This window comes from Blennius ocellaris (genome assembly GCF_963422515.1).
Source record: "Blennius ocellaris genome assembly, chromosome: 21".
NCBI classification, from domain to species: domain Eukaryota; kingdom Metazoa; phylum Chordata; class Actinopteri; order Blenniiformes; family Blenniidae; genus Blennius; species Blennius ocellaris.
Genome location: NC_137670.1, coordinates 766077 through 779786, shown reverse-complemented (window position 1 = coordinate 779786; position 13710 = coordinate 766077). Strand labels below are relative to the sequence as shown.

The window sequence follows — 13710 nt, the reverse complement described above, 5'->3', positions numbered from 1 at the left end:
AGAACCAGAGTCAGTCACCTCCACCCGGGGCCCGGCGGGGCAGGGGGGGGGGGGGGGGGTCTCACCTGTCTCCCTGGCTGCTGAACAGGTAGTCGGAGTGGGTGGAGGAGGGGGTCCCCGGGGGGGGCGGCACCTCCGCCTCCGCCGCGGCCAGCAGGTCCATGACCAGGTCCGAGCCGGACAGGTCGGCCCAGCCGCCGTCCGTCACCAGAGACACCGACCAGCCCAGCGCCGCCTCCGACACCCCCCTGGCACAGAGCACAGCGCCGCACGGCGGTGACGGGGGGGAACGCAGGGTGAAGCACTGAGGGGGGGGGGGGGGGGGGGGGGTGAGAGGGTGAGGGCGGCACCTGTAGTGGAGGAGCCAGGAGGCCAGCTGCTCCCCGGTGGTCCAGGACTCCACCTCGCTGGTCAGCTTCTCATCTGACGGGCCAAAGAACGTCAAGGTCAAAGGTCACGGCCTCCAGGAGGAATGAGCCGAACAACAAAGACCCTGAGGGGGAGAACGAGGGGTGGGGGTGGCGGGACGGACGGAGCGGCTCACCGTTGAAGGTGTGCACGTCCAGCAGCATGGTTCCCTTCCTCTGGGTGGAGGTCCACTCCAGCTGGGTGGGGGGGTGGAGGCGGGCGGCGGGCTGCGGGAGCTGCAGGGACGTCAGCAGCTTGTGTTGGCAGAGCGCGCGGTACTCCGACCCGTGGTCGGACACGTACCTGCAACGGGAAGTGAAGCTGAAGGGACCCGGAACAGGGTTCCAGGCGGACCCGCGGCCCAAGGGTCTCGGCTCAGGGTCCAGGTTCGGCTCCAGTTTGGCTAACTTGGAGGCTAAAGCTCAGACTTGGTGTCTGTGGGAAGTTAAGATCTCTGAGGACTTTCAGACGGATCATTTTATCGCCTTACTTGAGCAGCGGTTTGTCCAGCGCCGGTGACGGGGTGAAGGCGCTGAGGCAGCAGGCCAGCAGCAGCCAGCCCCTCTGGCTCTGCTGGTCCTGGAGACCCCAGGTGTGGTAGACCAGCTGAACCAGGATCTCGTCCCTCAGCGCCGCCCGGGTCTGGCCCTTCTCCACGATGAAGTTCCCCAACGTCTGCTCCTGCCAGCCGCCGAGCTCCGCCTCCCCGGTGAACCGCAGGATCTGAGCAGAGGTGGTTTGGTGAGGAGAACCCGGAGAACCACTTCCCGGAGGGGGAGAACCCGCCGCCGTACCAGTTTGTAGATCTCCAGGGCCGACCTGGCGTCTTCGGGGTCCAGCCTGGTGAGGGGTCTCTGCAGGGGGGCTCCCTGAGGCTGGCACCAGGTGTCCTGAGGGGAAGAGACCACGTCACTGGACACTCCAATCAAGCGTTCGAGAACATGGAGTCCGGTTCTGGCTTTACTTCTCTACAGTAATCAAAACTCCAGTCCCAGTCTCAAAGTGTCCCGGTCTCCCTGTCAGGCTCCCAGTCCCAGTGTCCCAGTGTCCCAGTCTCCCAGCCAGTCTCCCAGTGTCCCAGTGTCCCAGTGTCCCAGTGTCCCAGTCTCCCAGTGTCCCAGTGTCCCAGTGTCCCAGTGTCCCAGTCTCCCAGTGTCCCAGTCTCCCAGTGTCCCAGTGTCCCAGTCTCCCAGTGTCCCAGTGTCCCAGTGTCCCAGTCTTCCTGTCTCCCAGTCCCAGTCTCAAAATCTCCCAGTATCTCAGTCTTAGTGTCCTGGTCCCAGTCCGCATCCTGCTGACTCATGGCTCAATGGTCTGGGTCCAGGGGGTCAAAGTATTACCAGGATTATGGGTTGAGGTGTTGAGGTGTTGAGGTGTTGAGGTGTTGAGGTGTTGAGGTGTTGAGGTGTTGAGGTGTTGAGGTGTTGAGGTGTTGAGGTGTTGAGGTGTTGAGGTGTTCAGGTGTTCAGGTGTTCAGGTGTTGAGGTGTTGAGGTGTTGAGGTGTTGAGGTGTTGAGGTGTTGAGGTGTTGAGGTGTTGAGGTGTTGAGGTGTTGAGGTGTTGAGGTGTTGAGGTGTTGAGGTGTTCAGGTGTTCAGGTGTTCAGGTGTTCAGGTGTTCAGGTGTTCAGGTGTTCAGGTGTTGAGGTGTTGAGGTGTTGAGGTGTTGAGGTGTTCAGGTGTTCAGGTGTTCAGGTGTTCAGGTGTTCAGGTGTTCAGGTGTTCAGGTGAGGTACTGGGATCAGTTTGCCTTCAGAACTCTGTCGGTTCCTGGAATCAGGTGAGTCTCACCTGTAAGACAGACTTGGCGTAGCGAGAGAAAGGGTGTCGGTCGATGTCGGGCGGCAGGCTGAGCCTGTGTTCTGCCTTGACTTGTGGCGGCGCCACCTCCGTCACCCCGGACAACTGCTGCCGCCCTGGTGGACAGAAGACAAACCACATCAACAACGGGACCAGGGAGCTTGTCGTAGCCGCGGCGGTTGAGGTGGAGACTGAAGGTCACCTGCTCCGCTGCGCAGTCTGGCAGAAAGCTCGGCAGGGATCTCCAACAGCCCCACGTCCTGAAGGCAACCAGAGTTACACGAGCGGCTGAAGGACTCAAACAGGAAGTAGAAGTTATTGTTTAACTCACCATCCCTGCTGGTACTAACTCCCTCTTCTGCACTGGTTCCTCTGCTTTCTTCTCCTCGAGTTCCTGAAATGGACAGAGCCTGAGTGGATCTGTCTTCACCACGACGGCGACTCACAAAGTCCCCGACTGAGCTGGTCCTCCCTGGTCCTCCCTGGTCCTCCCTGAGCAGGTACAGGTGTGACGTCCTTCTGGACTGAAGTGCAGCTATTCTTAGGAGGGTGTGCTCTTATATACCGAGCAACACCCCCCGCAAGAGTCCACGGAGTTATCTACAGCTTTTACAGCCCGGCAAGGAGTGGCCTTGTCAGGGACCAGCAGGGACAGGGACCAGCAGTGACAGGGACCAGCAGGGACAGGGACCAGCAGGGACAGGGACCAGCAGACTGTTCTCAGTTTAAACCTTTCAAGAAGTGTTTTCAGCGAGTTCCTACAGTTGGACTCAAGACTGAAGTCCAGGACCCCCCAGCAGGTCAAACCTGGGTGTGTCGGAACATTCATGAGTCAAATATTGTCAAATATTGTTTTTCCCCACTTCAACGATCAGATCAATCAAACACGATAAAAGACTGGAACTCTTCCAACACACAGTTTGCCCTACCCTGTTCCACCTCCTCATGAACACCACAAACCAAACGCACACCAGAACAGACGCAACACACCAGAACAGACCCAACACTCCAGAACAGACCCAACACTCTAGAACAGACCCAACACTCTAGAACAGACCCAACATACTAGGACAGACCCAACATACCAGAACAAACCCAACACTCCAGAACAGACCCAGCACACCAGAACAGACCCAACACACCAGAACAGACCCAACACTCTAGAACAGACCCAATACTCCAGAACAGACCAAATACTCTACAACAGACCCAGCACACCAGAACAGACCCAACATACCATAACAGACTCAACACTCCAGAACAGACTCAACATACTAGAACAGACCCAATACTCCAGAACAGACCCAATACTCCAGAACAGACCGAACACTCTAGAACTGACCCAATACTCTAGAACAGACCCAACACTCCAGAACAGACCCAACACTCCAGAACAGACCCAACACTTCAGAACAGACCCAACACTCCAGAACAGACTCAACATACTAGAACAGACCCAATACTCCAGAACAGACCCAACACTCTAGAACAGACCCAATACTCTAGAACAGACCCAACACTCCAGAACAGACCCAACACTCCAGAACAGACCCAACACTCTAGAACAGACCCAATACTCTAGAACAGACCCAACACTCCAGAACAGACCCAATACTCTAGAACTGTCCCAACACTCCAGAACAGACCCAACACTCTAGAACCGTCCCAACTTTTCTGACAAATGACGTCAACGTGTTTTAAATTCAGCTCAACGATCCGATGATAAAAAAAAGGTTTCATGAGAGACGATAACCAGGATTTGTGTTCAGATGGGACATAAATTGTCGGGGTGGGTTTGAAGACCCGACGGCCGCAACAGCCCTACGGCCCCAGGGCCCCATGGCAACCACGGCAACCACGTCCCCATGGCAACCACGGCCCCACGGCATGACGGCCTGGACGTCACGATGTGATCAGCCAACGCTCTGAAAACCAAGACTGGACGCAGCCAGAAACCCAAGAGAGGAGATGAGAGAGCTGTGTTGTGAAACCTGACCCCCCCCCCCACCCCCCCACCTCCCCCCCACCCCCACCCCCACCCACCAACAAACTGGAGAGCCATGTGATGCAGACGATAGAGAGACAAGGAAACGGGGTCCTACCGCTGAGAGAGCAGGAGGTGCAGGAGCTGCAGGAGGTGCAGGAGCTGCAGGAGGTGCAGGAGTGAGAGGAGGCGGAAGAACAGACGGGGGAGGGGCCTGCTTCAAATTTCACTCAGAGAGGTTGAAGTCCAAGATCGGAGCAGCTCAGGTGTGTGTGTGTGTGTGTGTGTGTGTGTGTGTGTGTGTGTGTGTGTGTGTGTGTGTGTGTGTGTGTGTGTGTGTGTGTGTGTGTGTGTGTGTGTGTGTGTGTGTGTGTGTGCAGGGAATATTTTATGAACCAATAAAGTCAGAAATCAGCAGGTTTCCAGGAAGCAGCAAGAAAGTGAGCAGTGGCGTCAGAATCACTTCACACACTCTTCACACACACTCACCATTTCACACACACTCACCATTTCACACACACTCACCACTTCACACACTCTTCACACACACTCACCATTTCACACACACTCACCATTTCACACACACTCACCACTTCACACACTCTTCACACACACACCACTTCACACACTCTTCACACACTCACTACTTCACACACACTCACCACTTCACACACTCTTCACACACTCACCATTTCACACACACTCACCACTTCACACACTCTTCACACACACTCACCATTTCACACACACTCCACTTCACACACTCTTCACACACACACCACTTCACACACTCTTCACACACTCACCACTTCACACACACTCACCACTTCACACACTCTTCACACACACACCACTTCACACACTCTTCACACACTCACCACTTCACACACACTCACCACTTCACACACTCTTCACACACTCACCATTTCACACACACTCACCACTTCACACACTCTTCACACACACTCACCATTTCACACACACTCCACTTCACACACTCTTCACACACACTTGAAACTGTTGAAATTGGAAAAAAAAAACTTCATTCAAAAAGCTCAAAAGTTTAAAAACTTTTGACGTAAAACAAAAATGACGCGTCGTGGAAACTGATCGCCGTGAGGTCAAAGGTCACCGTGGCCGTGACGCACGCCACCGTCTGTCAGAACCTCCCACTTTTATTTAAATGAAAACTAAACTAAAACACAAACACAGACTTTGAAATGTGTCTCCCGCCTGTCACTTCCTGTCTCTGGGAGGCTCCTCCTCCTGAGGGGGCGGAGCCATGATGAAACACCTGGCGGGAATCAGGTGTGCTGCTTCCCCTCCTGCCACATCACCAAACACTCCACCTTCCTCCAGATGTTTGTGGTTTCTACCTTCCTCCAGATGTTTATGGTTTCTACCTTCCTCCAGATGTTTGTGGTTTCTACCTTCCTCCAGATGTTTGTGGTTTCTACCTTCCTCCAGATGTTGGTTGTGGTTTCTACCTTCCTCCAGATGTTGGTTGTGGTTTCTACCTTCCTCCAGATGTTGGTTGTGGTTTCTACCTTCCTCCAGATGTTTATGGTTTCTACCTTCCTCCAGATGTTGGCTGTGGTTCCTACCTTCCTCCAGATGTTGTTTATGATTTCTACCTTCCTCTAGATGTTGGCTGTGGTTCCTACCTTCCTCCAGATGTTGTTTATGATTTCTACCTTCCTCCAGATGTTGGCTGTGGTTCCTACCTTCCTCCAGATGTTGTTTATAGTTTATAGTTCCTACCTTCCTCCAGATGTTGGCTGTGGTTCCTACCTTCCTCCAGTGGCGTCTCTTGATGGTTCCCCTGGCGATCAGCATCACAGCCCAGAACTGGTTGAAGGACTGCTTCAGACGCTTGTAGTACTTCCTGGGTGGAGACAGGGGGCAGCGACAGTTGAAGAAGACTTCCTCTCCACCTCCAGCCATCTTTGTTTGTGGCCAGGGCGTCCCCCGGTCTGTAGTTTGACTCCTGGGTGCGGCCGCACTGCGTACCTGGCCTGGTGTCCCCGGATGTGGCTCTGGATGACGATGGCTTTCTGCTTGAAGAACTTGAAGTTCCTCCTGCAGAGGAACCCTCGGATGTTCCTCTGGATGGTGATGGCCGCCCACGTCTGGGTGCTGCTCCACCTCTCCTCCAGCTGCTGGTACACATGCTCCTTCAGGAAGACCTGGCACACATGAACATGGTGCAACAATGAGCCGGAGGAACCGGAGGAACCGGAGGAACCGGAGGAACCGGTTGGCGGAGCACCTTGGTGAGTCCCAGCTGGAACTGTCCCTCTTCGGCGTCCACCATGTTGAGCAGCGAGACGCTCAGCTCTCGGTCCGACGCCTCGCCTAACCGCTGAGTCAGCAGGGCTCCGTATCTGCAACCAGACCACCACCCACCTTCAGCACCTCCACCAATCAGACTCCAGGGAATTTGCTCTGACTTGAGCAGTCGTGACTCTCGTCTGGTCGAAGCACCTCTCGATGAAGTAGGCGTACTGGATCCGGACGGGGAAACCCTCCTTCCGGATGTGGATGGCCTCCAGGACCCCGGCGTGCCTCAGCTGGGCGGAGACGTAGTCCACGTCAAAGATCCCGGGAAGCTGAAGGAGCGAAGGTGGAGGTTTCAGGTTCGGTTGTGGCGAGGCACTGAGGCGGTGGAACCGAACGCCGCTGGTCTGGTCTCACCTTCACATAGTTCGGCTTCACGCAACGGATGAAGGTCGTTTTGCATCTGGAGCAACAAAACAACACAAGTCAGTGTGGGTGGAGGAGCAGGACAACTCCACCCCCAGTGAGGAATCGCTACGCTCTGCTGCATCCCGCACTTATTATCTTCAGAGGTTCTGATCATGTTCTCTCTGCCTCAGACTAAGACCTGGTCTCTGTCCTGGTCTCTGTTGGGTACCTGTCCAGGCGGGTGGTGAGCTGGGCCAGGGACTGGAGGAAGTGCGAGGCGGCTGTCGACGGATGCTGACGGAGGCCTTTGCCCCTCCAGCCCAGCTCCCTCTGCTGGACGTAGTTATCCTGAAGCTTCCGGAACAAATCCGACACCATCTGACCAGAGGGGGAGACAAACACTCTCTGTCGTACATCTAGAACGCCCTACATCAGATCTAGAACGGCGTACATCAGATCAAGAACGCCTTACACCAGATCTAGAACTCCGTACATCAGATCTAGAACTCCGTACATCAGATCTAGAACGCAGTACATCAGTTAGACAGTCAGTCGATTTCGGAACATTGGTTGTCAAATATTCTCACGAATCAATAAAGTTGATTGATTATTAAGAATCTTGATTGTGATGTTGAAGGAATGGACTGAGATCACCTGCTTCCTGCTTCCTGTTTCCTGCTTCCTGCTTCCTGCTTCCTGTTTCCTGTTTCCTGTTTCCTGTTTCCTGCTTCCTGTTTCCTGCTTCCTGTTTCCTGTTCACTCACCACGATGCGACTCCGGGCGAAGAGTTCCACCACCTCTGTCCTGAACTGGTCATGGTTCTTGTTCAGGAAGTTGTGGACCTGGAACACAGACAGAGTGACTTCCTGCCATGTTTCTGCCGAGCCGAGGAGCCGAGCAGCTCACCTGGTAGGTGACGGCGCCGGCGTAGTGATACACCGTGAACACGGGCAGGGGGTTCTTGGGCTTGGCGTACTGGGGGCTGTTTCCGTGGTGGTAGTGGCACTTCTGGAGGAAGGTGTGGTCGGTGGCCTGGTGGAACAGGTCAGACTGGGATTAAAGAGGTGGTGGCGTGACGGGGCGGTGGGGTGGTGGGGTGGTGGGGCGGTGGGGTGACGGGGCGGTGGGGTGACGGGGCGGTGGGGTGGTGGGGTCTGGTTCTGCGTACCTGGGGCAGGCAGGTCTGGTCGTCCAGGATCCGCAGGATGCCGTGTGGCCGGGCTGAGATCAGCTCCAGACATGAGTGGAAGTTCTTCAGCGCCATGGGATGCCACTGGATGTGTTCCGCCGTGTACTCCTCCTGCAGAACATGGAACTGGAACTGTTACTGGAACTGGAACTGGAACTGGAACTGTTACTGGAACTGGAACTACAGACGAACCCTGAAACCTGTTCTCTGCCTGCCAGCGGAACATTCCCCCGCTGGACCTAAACTGCGGTCCGAACACCAAACATCTGAACTGCTTGAGATCCAGATCAGGGAACCATGATGGAGTCAGAAACCCGAGTCCACTTGAGTTCCACTTCAATTATGGCTTCATTGTTTCGCACTGCTTGGACTCGATGGCGTGACCACGATGCTAAACTAACACCCTGGACCGTGACCAAAGAGGCGTTGAGGCGTCGGCACCGACGAGGACGAGGACGAGGACGAGGACGAGGACGAGGACGAGGACGAGGACGAGGACGAGGACGGGGGTTGACGGTTCCACTGACCTGCTCCTGAGAAATCACCGCCTGGTTGATGAAATGTTGCAGCTGCTCGTTGGCGAAGTTAATACACAGCTGCTCGAAGCTGTTCACGGCCAGGTCCTGCACCAGAACACAGCAGAACCGGGAGCTCAGGGGACACGTCCACTGACCTGAAGTCTGCCGGGGGTGTCTCACGCACCTCGAACCCGTAGATGTCCACCACGCCCACCGTGCTGTCCATCTCGGCCGGACTCAGCCAGTCGTTGATCTGCTCCAACAGCCAGTCGAACAGCACCGAGTACAACGCTTTGGCAATGGCATCGCTGGACAGGACAGGGGGGAGGGGACGAGAGGAGGGGGGAGGGGACAGGACGAGGGGGGAGGAGACGAGAGGAGGGGGGGAGACAAGAGGAGGGGGGAGGCGACAAAAGGGGACGAGAGGGGACAAGAGGGGAGGGGACAAGAGGGGACGAGGGGGGACGAGGGGGGAGGGACATGACGAGGGGATAGGAGACGAGAGGAGGGGGGGAGACAAGAGGAGGGGGAGGCGACAAGAGGGGACAAGAGAGGGGGAGGGGACAAGAGGGGACAAGAGGGGACAAGAGGGGACGAGGGGGGGAGAGGGGACATGGGGGGAGGGAACAAGAGGAGGGGGGAGGCGACAAGAGGGGACAAGAGGAGACGTGGGGGGAGGGGACAAGAGGAGGGGACAAGAGGGGGAGAGGGGACAAGAGGGGACAAGAGGGGACAAGAGGGGACAGGGGGGAGAGGGGACATGGGGGGAGGGAACAAGAGGAGGGGGGAGGCGACAAGAGGGGACAAGAGGAGGGGGGAGGCGACAAGAGGGGACAAGAGGAGACGTGGGGGGAGGGGACAAGAGGAGGGGACAAGAGGGGGAGAGGGGACAAGAGGGGACAAGAGGGGACAAGAGGGGACAGGGGGGAGAGGGGACATGGGGGGAGGGAACAAGAGGAGGGGGGAGGCGACAAGAGGGGACAAGAGGAGACGTGGGGGGAGGGGACAAGAGGAGGGGACAAGAGGGGGAGAGGGGACAAGAGGGGACGTGGGGACAAGAGGGGACGAGGGGGGATGGGATGGGAGAGGAGAGGGCGGGAAAAATAATAACAACAACAACAATGATAATAATGATAATAATAATAATAATAATAATAATAATAATAAAATAATAGTAATAATAATAATAATTAAATAATAGTAATAATAATAGTAACAACAACAACAACAATAATAATAATAATAGTAACAATAATAATAATATTAATAACAATAGTAATAGCAACAACAACAATAACAACAACAACAACAACAATAATAATAACAATAATAGTTTCCTTCCCTGGCCACTGGGAGTCGTCTTGTCGTTGAAGCTGCAGACTCACCGGGATTCAATGGCACTCTCCACAGACAGGGGGCAGTAGATCCTGTCGTAGGCCGTCTCCTGCTGACAGGAAGTGTGAGTCCAGAAGAAGATGGCCGCCGTGAGGACGACTGACGGAGGTACTGACCGTGACTCTGTGAGTGATGACGGTGTGCAGAGCTTCAGACGACACCTGCAGCAGAGAGCCGACCCGCCGCACCTCCGCCTGGCTGAAGATCCGCGCCACCTCGAACGACTCGCTCTGAAACGACACCACTCCTCGTCAACATGGCCTCGAACGACTCGCTCTGAAACGACACCACTGCTCGTCAACATGGCCTCGAACGACTCGCTCTGAAACGACACCACTCCTCGTCAACATGGCCTCGAACGACTCGCTCTGAAACGACACCAGTCCTCATCAACATGGCCTCGAACGACTCGCTCTGAAACGACACCAGTCCTCATCAACATGGCCTCGAACGACTCGCTCTGAAACGACACCAGTCCTCATCAACATGGCCTCGAACGACTCGCTCTGAAACGACACCAGTCCTCATCAACATGGCCTCGAACGACTCGCTCTGAAACGACACCAGTCCTCATCAACATGGCCTCGAACGACTCGCTCTGAAACGACACCAGTCCTCATCAACATGGCCGCGAACGATGGGCATTAAAATGACGCCCGTCTCTGAAACGATTCGCTCTGAAATGACCAACTCTGGAAGAAATCACTCTGAAACAACTGACTCTGAAACGACTGACTCTGAAATGACTCACTCTGAAACGATTCGCTCTGAAACAACTGACTCTGAAACTACTGACTCTGAAATGACTGACTCTGAAACGACTCACTCTGAAACAACTTGCTTTTAAACGACTCGCTCTGAAACGACTGACTCTGAAACGACTAACTGAAACGACTCGCTTTTAAACGACTCGCTCTGAAACGACTGACTCTGAAACGACTGACTGAAACGACTCGCTTTTAAACGACTCGCTCTGAAAGGACTGACTCTGAAGCGACTGACTGAAACGACTCACCTCGTCGGCGCTGAAGCAGATGTTGCCCAGCTGCAGGATGGAGGACAAGACGCTCCAGACGGTGCCGATGGTCTCGGCCTGCAGGCCGATGGTCTGGAAGCTCCGAAGCAGCAGCTGGAAGTCCTGCTGGTCCTGCTTCCCCTTCAGCTCACAGGCGCCGCCCTGCAGGAGGTGTCAGGGCGTCACCAGGCTGCAGGGGGCGGGGCTGGGGGCGGGACCTACCTGGTTCAGGTAGTAGTAAGTCTCGGCTCCCTGCAGGTACAGCTCCTCTTTGTCCCACGGATTCATACCAGCCAGCAGCTCGTAGAAGACATGGAAGTTCCTCTCCTCCGGAGCCTGGAGGGTGAGAAACCAGCAGGGCGACAAACCAGCAGGGCGACAAACCAGTAGGGCGACAAACCAGCAGGGCGACAAACCAGCAGGGTGACAAACCAGCAGGGCGACAAACCAGCAGGGTGAGAAACCAGCAGTGTGAGAAACCAGCAGGGCGAGAAACCAGCAGGGCGACAAACCAGCAGGGTGACAAACCAGCAGGGCGAGAAACCAGCAGGGTGAGAAACCAGCAGGGCGACAAACCAGCAGGGCGACAAACCACCAGGGTGAGAAACCAGCAGGGCGACAAACCAGAAGGGCGACAAACCAGCAGGGTGACAAACCAGGAGGGCGAGAAACCAGCAGGGCGAGAAACCAGCAGGGCGAGAAACAAGCAGGGCGAGAAACCAGCAGGGCGAGAAACCAGCAGGGTGAGAAACCAGCAGGGTGAGAAACCAGCAGGGCGAGAAACCAGCAGGGTGAGAAACCAGCAGGGCGAGAAACCAGCAGGGTGAGAAACCAGCAGGGTGAGAAACCAGCAAGGCGAGAAACCAGCAGGGTGAGAAACCAGCAGGGTGAGAAACCAGCAGGGCGAGAAACCAGCAGGGTGAGAAATCAGCAGGGTGAGAAACCAGCAGGGTGACAAACCAGCAGGGCGAGAAACCAGCAGGGCGAGAAACCAGCAGGGTGAGAAACCAGCAGGGTGAGAAACCAGCAGGGCGAGAAACCAGCAGGGCGAGAAACCAGCAGGGTGACAAACCAGCAGGGTGAGAAACCAGCAGGGTGAGAAACCAGCAGGGTGACAAACCAGCAGGGCGAGAAACCAGCAGGGTGAGAAACCAGCAGGGTGAGAAACCAGCAGGGCGAGAAACCAGCAGGGTGAGAAACCAGCAGGGCGAGAAACCAGCAGGGTGAGAAACCAGCAGGGTGAGAAACCAGCAGGGTGAGAAACCAGCAGGGTGAGAAACCAGCAGGGTGAGAAACCACTGCTCTCACCTGGAAGACGAGTCTGGACTTCTCCAGCAGGTATTTGGACAACGACGTCCCGACAACGACTCCACTGGCAACCAACAGGAAACACAACGGACCAATCAGAGCCACCGTCTGGCCCACCAGAGACAGTGGCACAGGGTGAGAGGGTGACAGGTTCAGGGTGACAGGGTGACGGGGTGAGAGGGTGAGAGGGTGAGAGGTTCAGGGTGAGAGGTTCAGGGTGAAAGGATGAGAGGTTGAGAGGTTCAGGGTGAGAGGATGAGAGGGTGAGAGGTTCAGGGTGACAGGGTAAGAGAGTGAGAGGTTCAGGGTGAGAGGGTGACAGGGTGACAGGGTGACAGGGTGAGAAGGTGACAGGGTGAGAGGGTGAGAAGGTGACAGGGTGAGAGGGTGACGGCTCACTGTAGGATGTGGATGTGCAGGTACTTTCCAAACCGACTGGAATTGTTGTTGAGGATCGTTTTCGCGTTTCCAAAACTCTCCAGGACCTGGAAAATCTCCATCGGCTGGCAGGAAGTCAAAACACAAACCTTCTACAACTTTTCAGCAAACAAGTGGAAACTTTCAGAAACTACAGGAAACTTTTGGAAACTTGGAAACTTTGGAGGTGGAGGAGGTGAGGAGGAGGTGGAGGAGGTGGAGCAGGTGGAGGAGGTGGAGCAGGTGGAGCAGGTGAGGACTGTACCTGACGGAGGCCCTGGTTCTCCCCCTGGTACATCAGGCTCAGGTAGTGTAGTGGAGGATCAGCTTGGTGGCTTCAGTTTTACCTGAACCGCTCTGCCCACTGGGGAGGATTACCTCTGTCAGTACTCTGTACTCTACAGAGATACTCTGTACTCTACATAGATACTCTGTACTCTACATGATACTCTGTACTCTGCATAGATACTCTGTTACTCTACAGAGATACTCTGTACTCTGCATGAATACTCTGTACTCTACATAGATACTCCTAACGTCACCTGATGACGATGCACTGCTCCTGATTGGACGCCTGAGAGAAGCTGAACGCAGAGTCGGCCACCGCATACACATGTCTGCAGCACAGGAAGTATAGAGTGAGAGAGAGAGGGAGGGAGAGAGAGAGAGAGAGGTAGAGGTAGAGAGAGTAGAGAGAGAGAGAGAGGGAGGTAGAGAGAGAGAGAGAGGTAGAGGTAGAGAGAGGTAGAGAGAGAGAGAGAGGGAGGTAGAGAGAGGTAGAGGTAGAGAGAGAGGTAGAGGTAGAGAGAGGTAGAGAGAGGTAGATAGAGAGAGGGAGGTAGAGAGAGTAGAGGTAGAGAGAGAGAGAGAGAGAGAGAGAGAGAGAGAGGGAGGTAGAGAGAGGGTAGAGGTAGAGAGAGGGAGGGAGAGAGAGAGGTAGAGGTAGAGAGAGAAGGTAGAGAGAGGTAGAGGTAGAGAGAGAGTAGAGAGAGG

General features: G+C 55.3%; 1 protein-coding gene across 1 annotated transcript in view; it reads right to left on the bottom strand.

Moving 5' to 3' along the window:
- The window catches only part of myo15b (myosin XVB), a gene marked incomplete at its 3' end in the record, with an annotated part of 37199 nt that overhangs the window by 20159 nt on the left and 3330 nt on the right, over positions 1–13710 (bottom strand). Inside the window, 28 exon segments of the mRNA XM_080516940.1 lie at positions 66–248; positions 351–423; positions 545–711; positions 899–1131; positions 1203–1298; positions 2198–2322; positions 2409–2466; positions 2538–2600; positions 5952–6075; positions 6201–6376; positions 6460–6574; positions 6675–6799; positions 6885–6930; positions 7105–7253; positions 7640–7717; positions 7782–7907; positions 8044–8175; positions 8592–8687; positions 8767–8890; positions 9968–10026; positions 10094–10207; positions 10993–11154; positions 11215–11328; positions 12301–12364; positions 12700–12803; positions 12983–13036; positions 13039–13081; positions 13260–13334. Coding sequence (XP_080373066.1) covers positions 66–248; positions 351–423; positions 545–711; positions 899–1131; positions 1203–1298; positions 2198–2322; positions 2409–2466; positions 2538–2600; positions 5952–6075; positions 6201–6376; positions 6460–6574; positions 6675–6799; positions 6885–6930; positions 7105–7253; positions 7640–7717; positions 7782–7907; positions 8044–8175; positions 8592–8687; positions 8767–8890; positions 9968–10026; positions 10094–10207; positions 10993–11154; positions 11215–11328; positions 12301–12364; positions 12700–12803; positions 12983–13036; positions 13039–13081; positions 13260–13334 — 3078 coding nt within the window.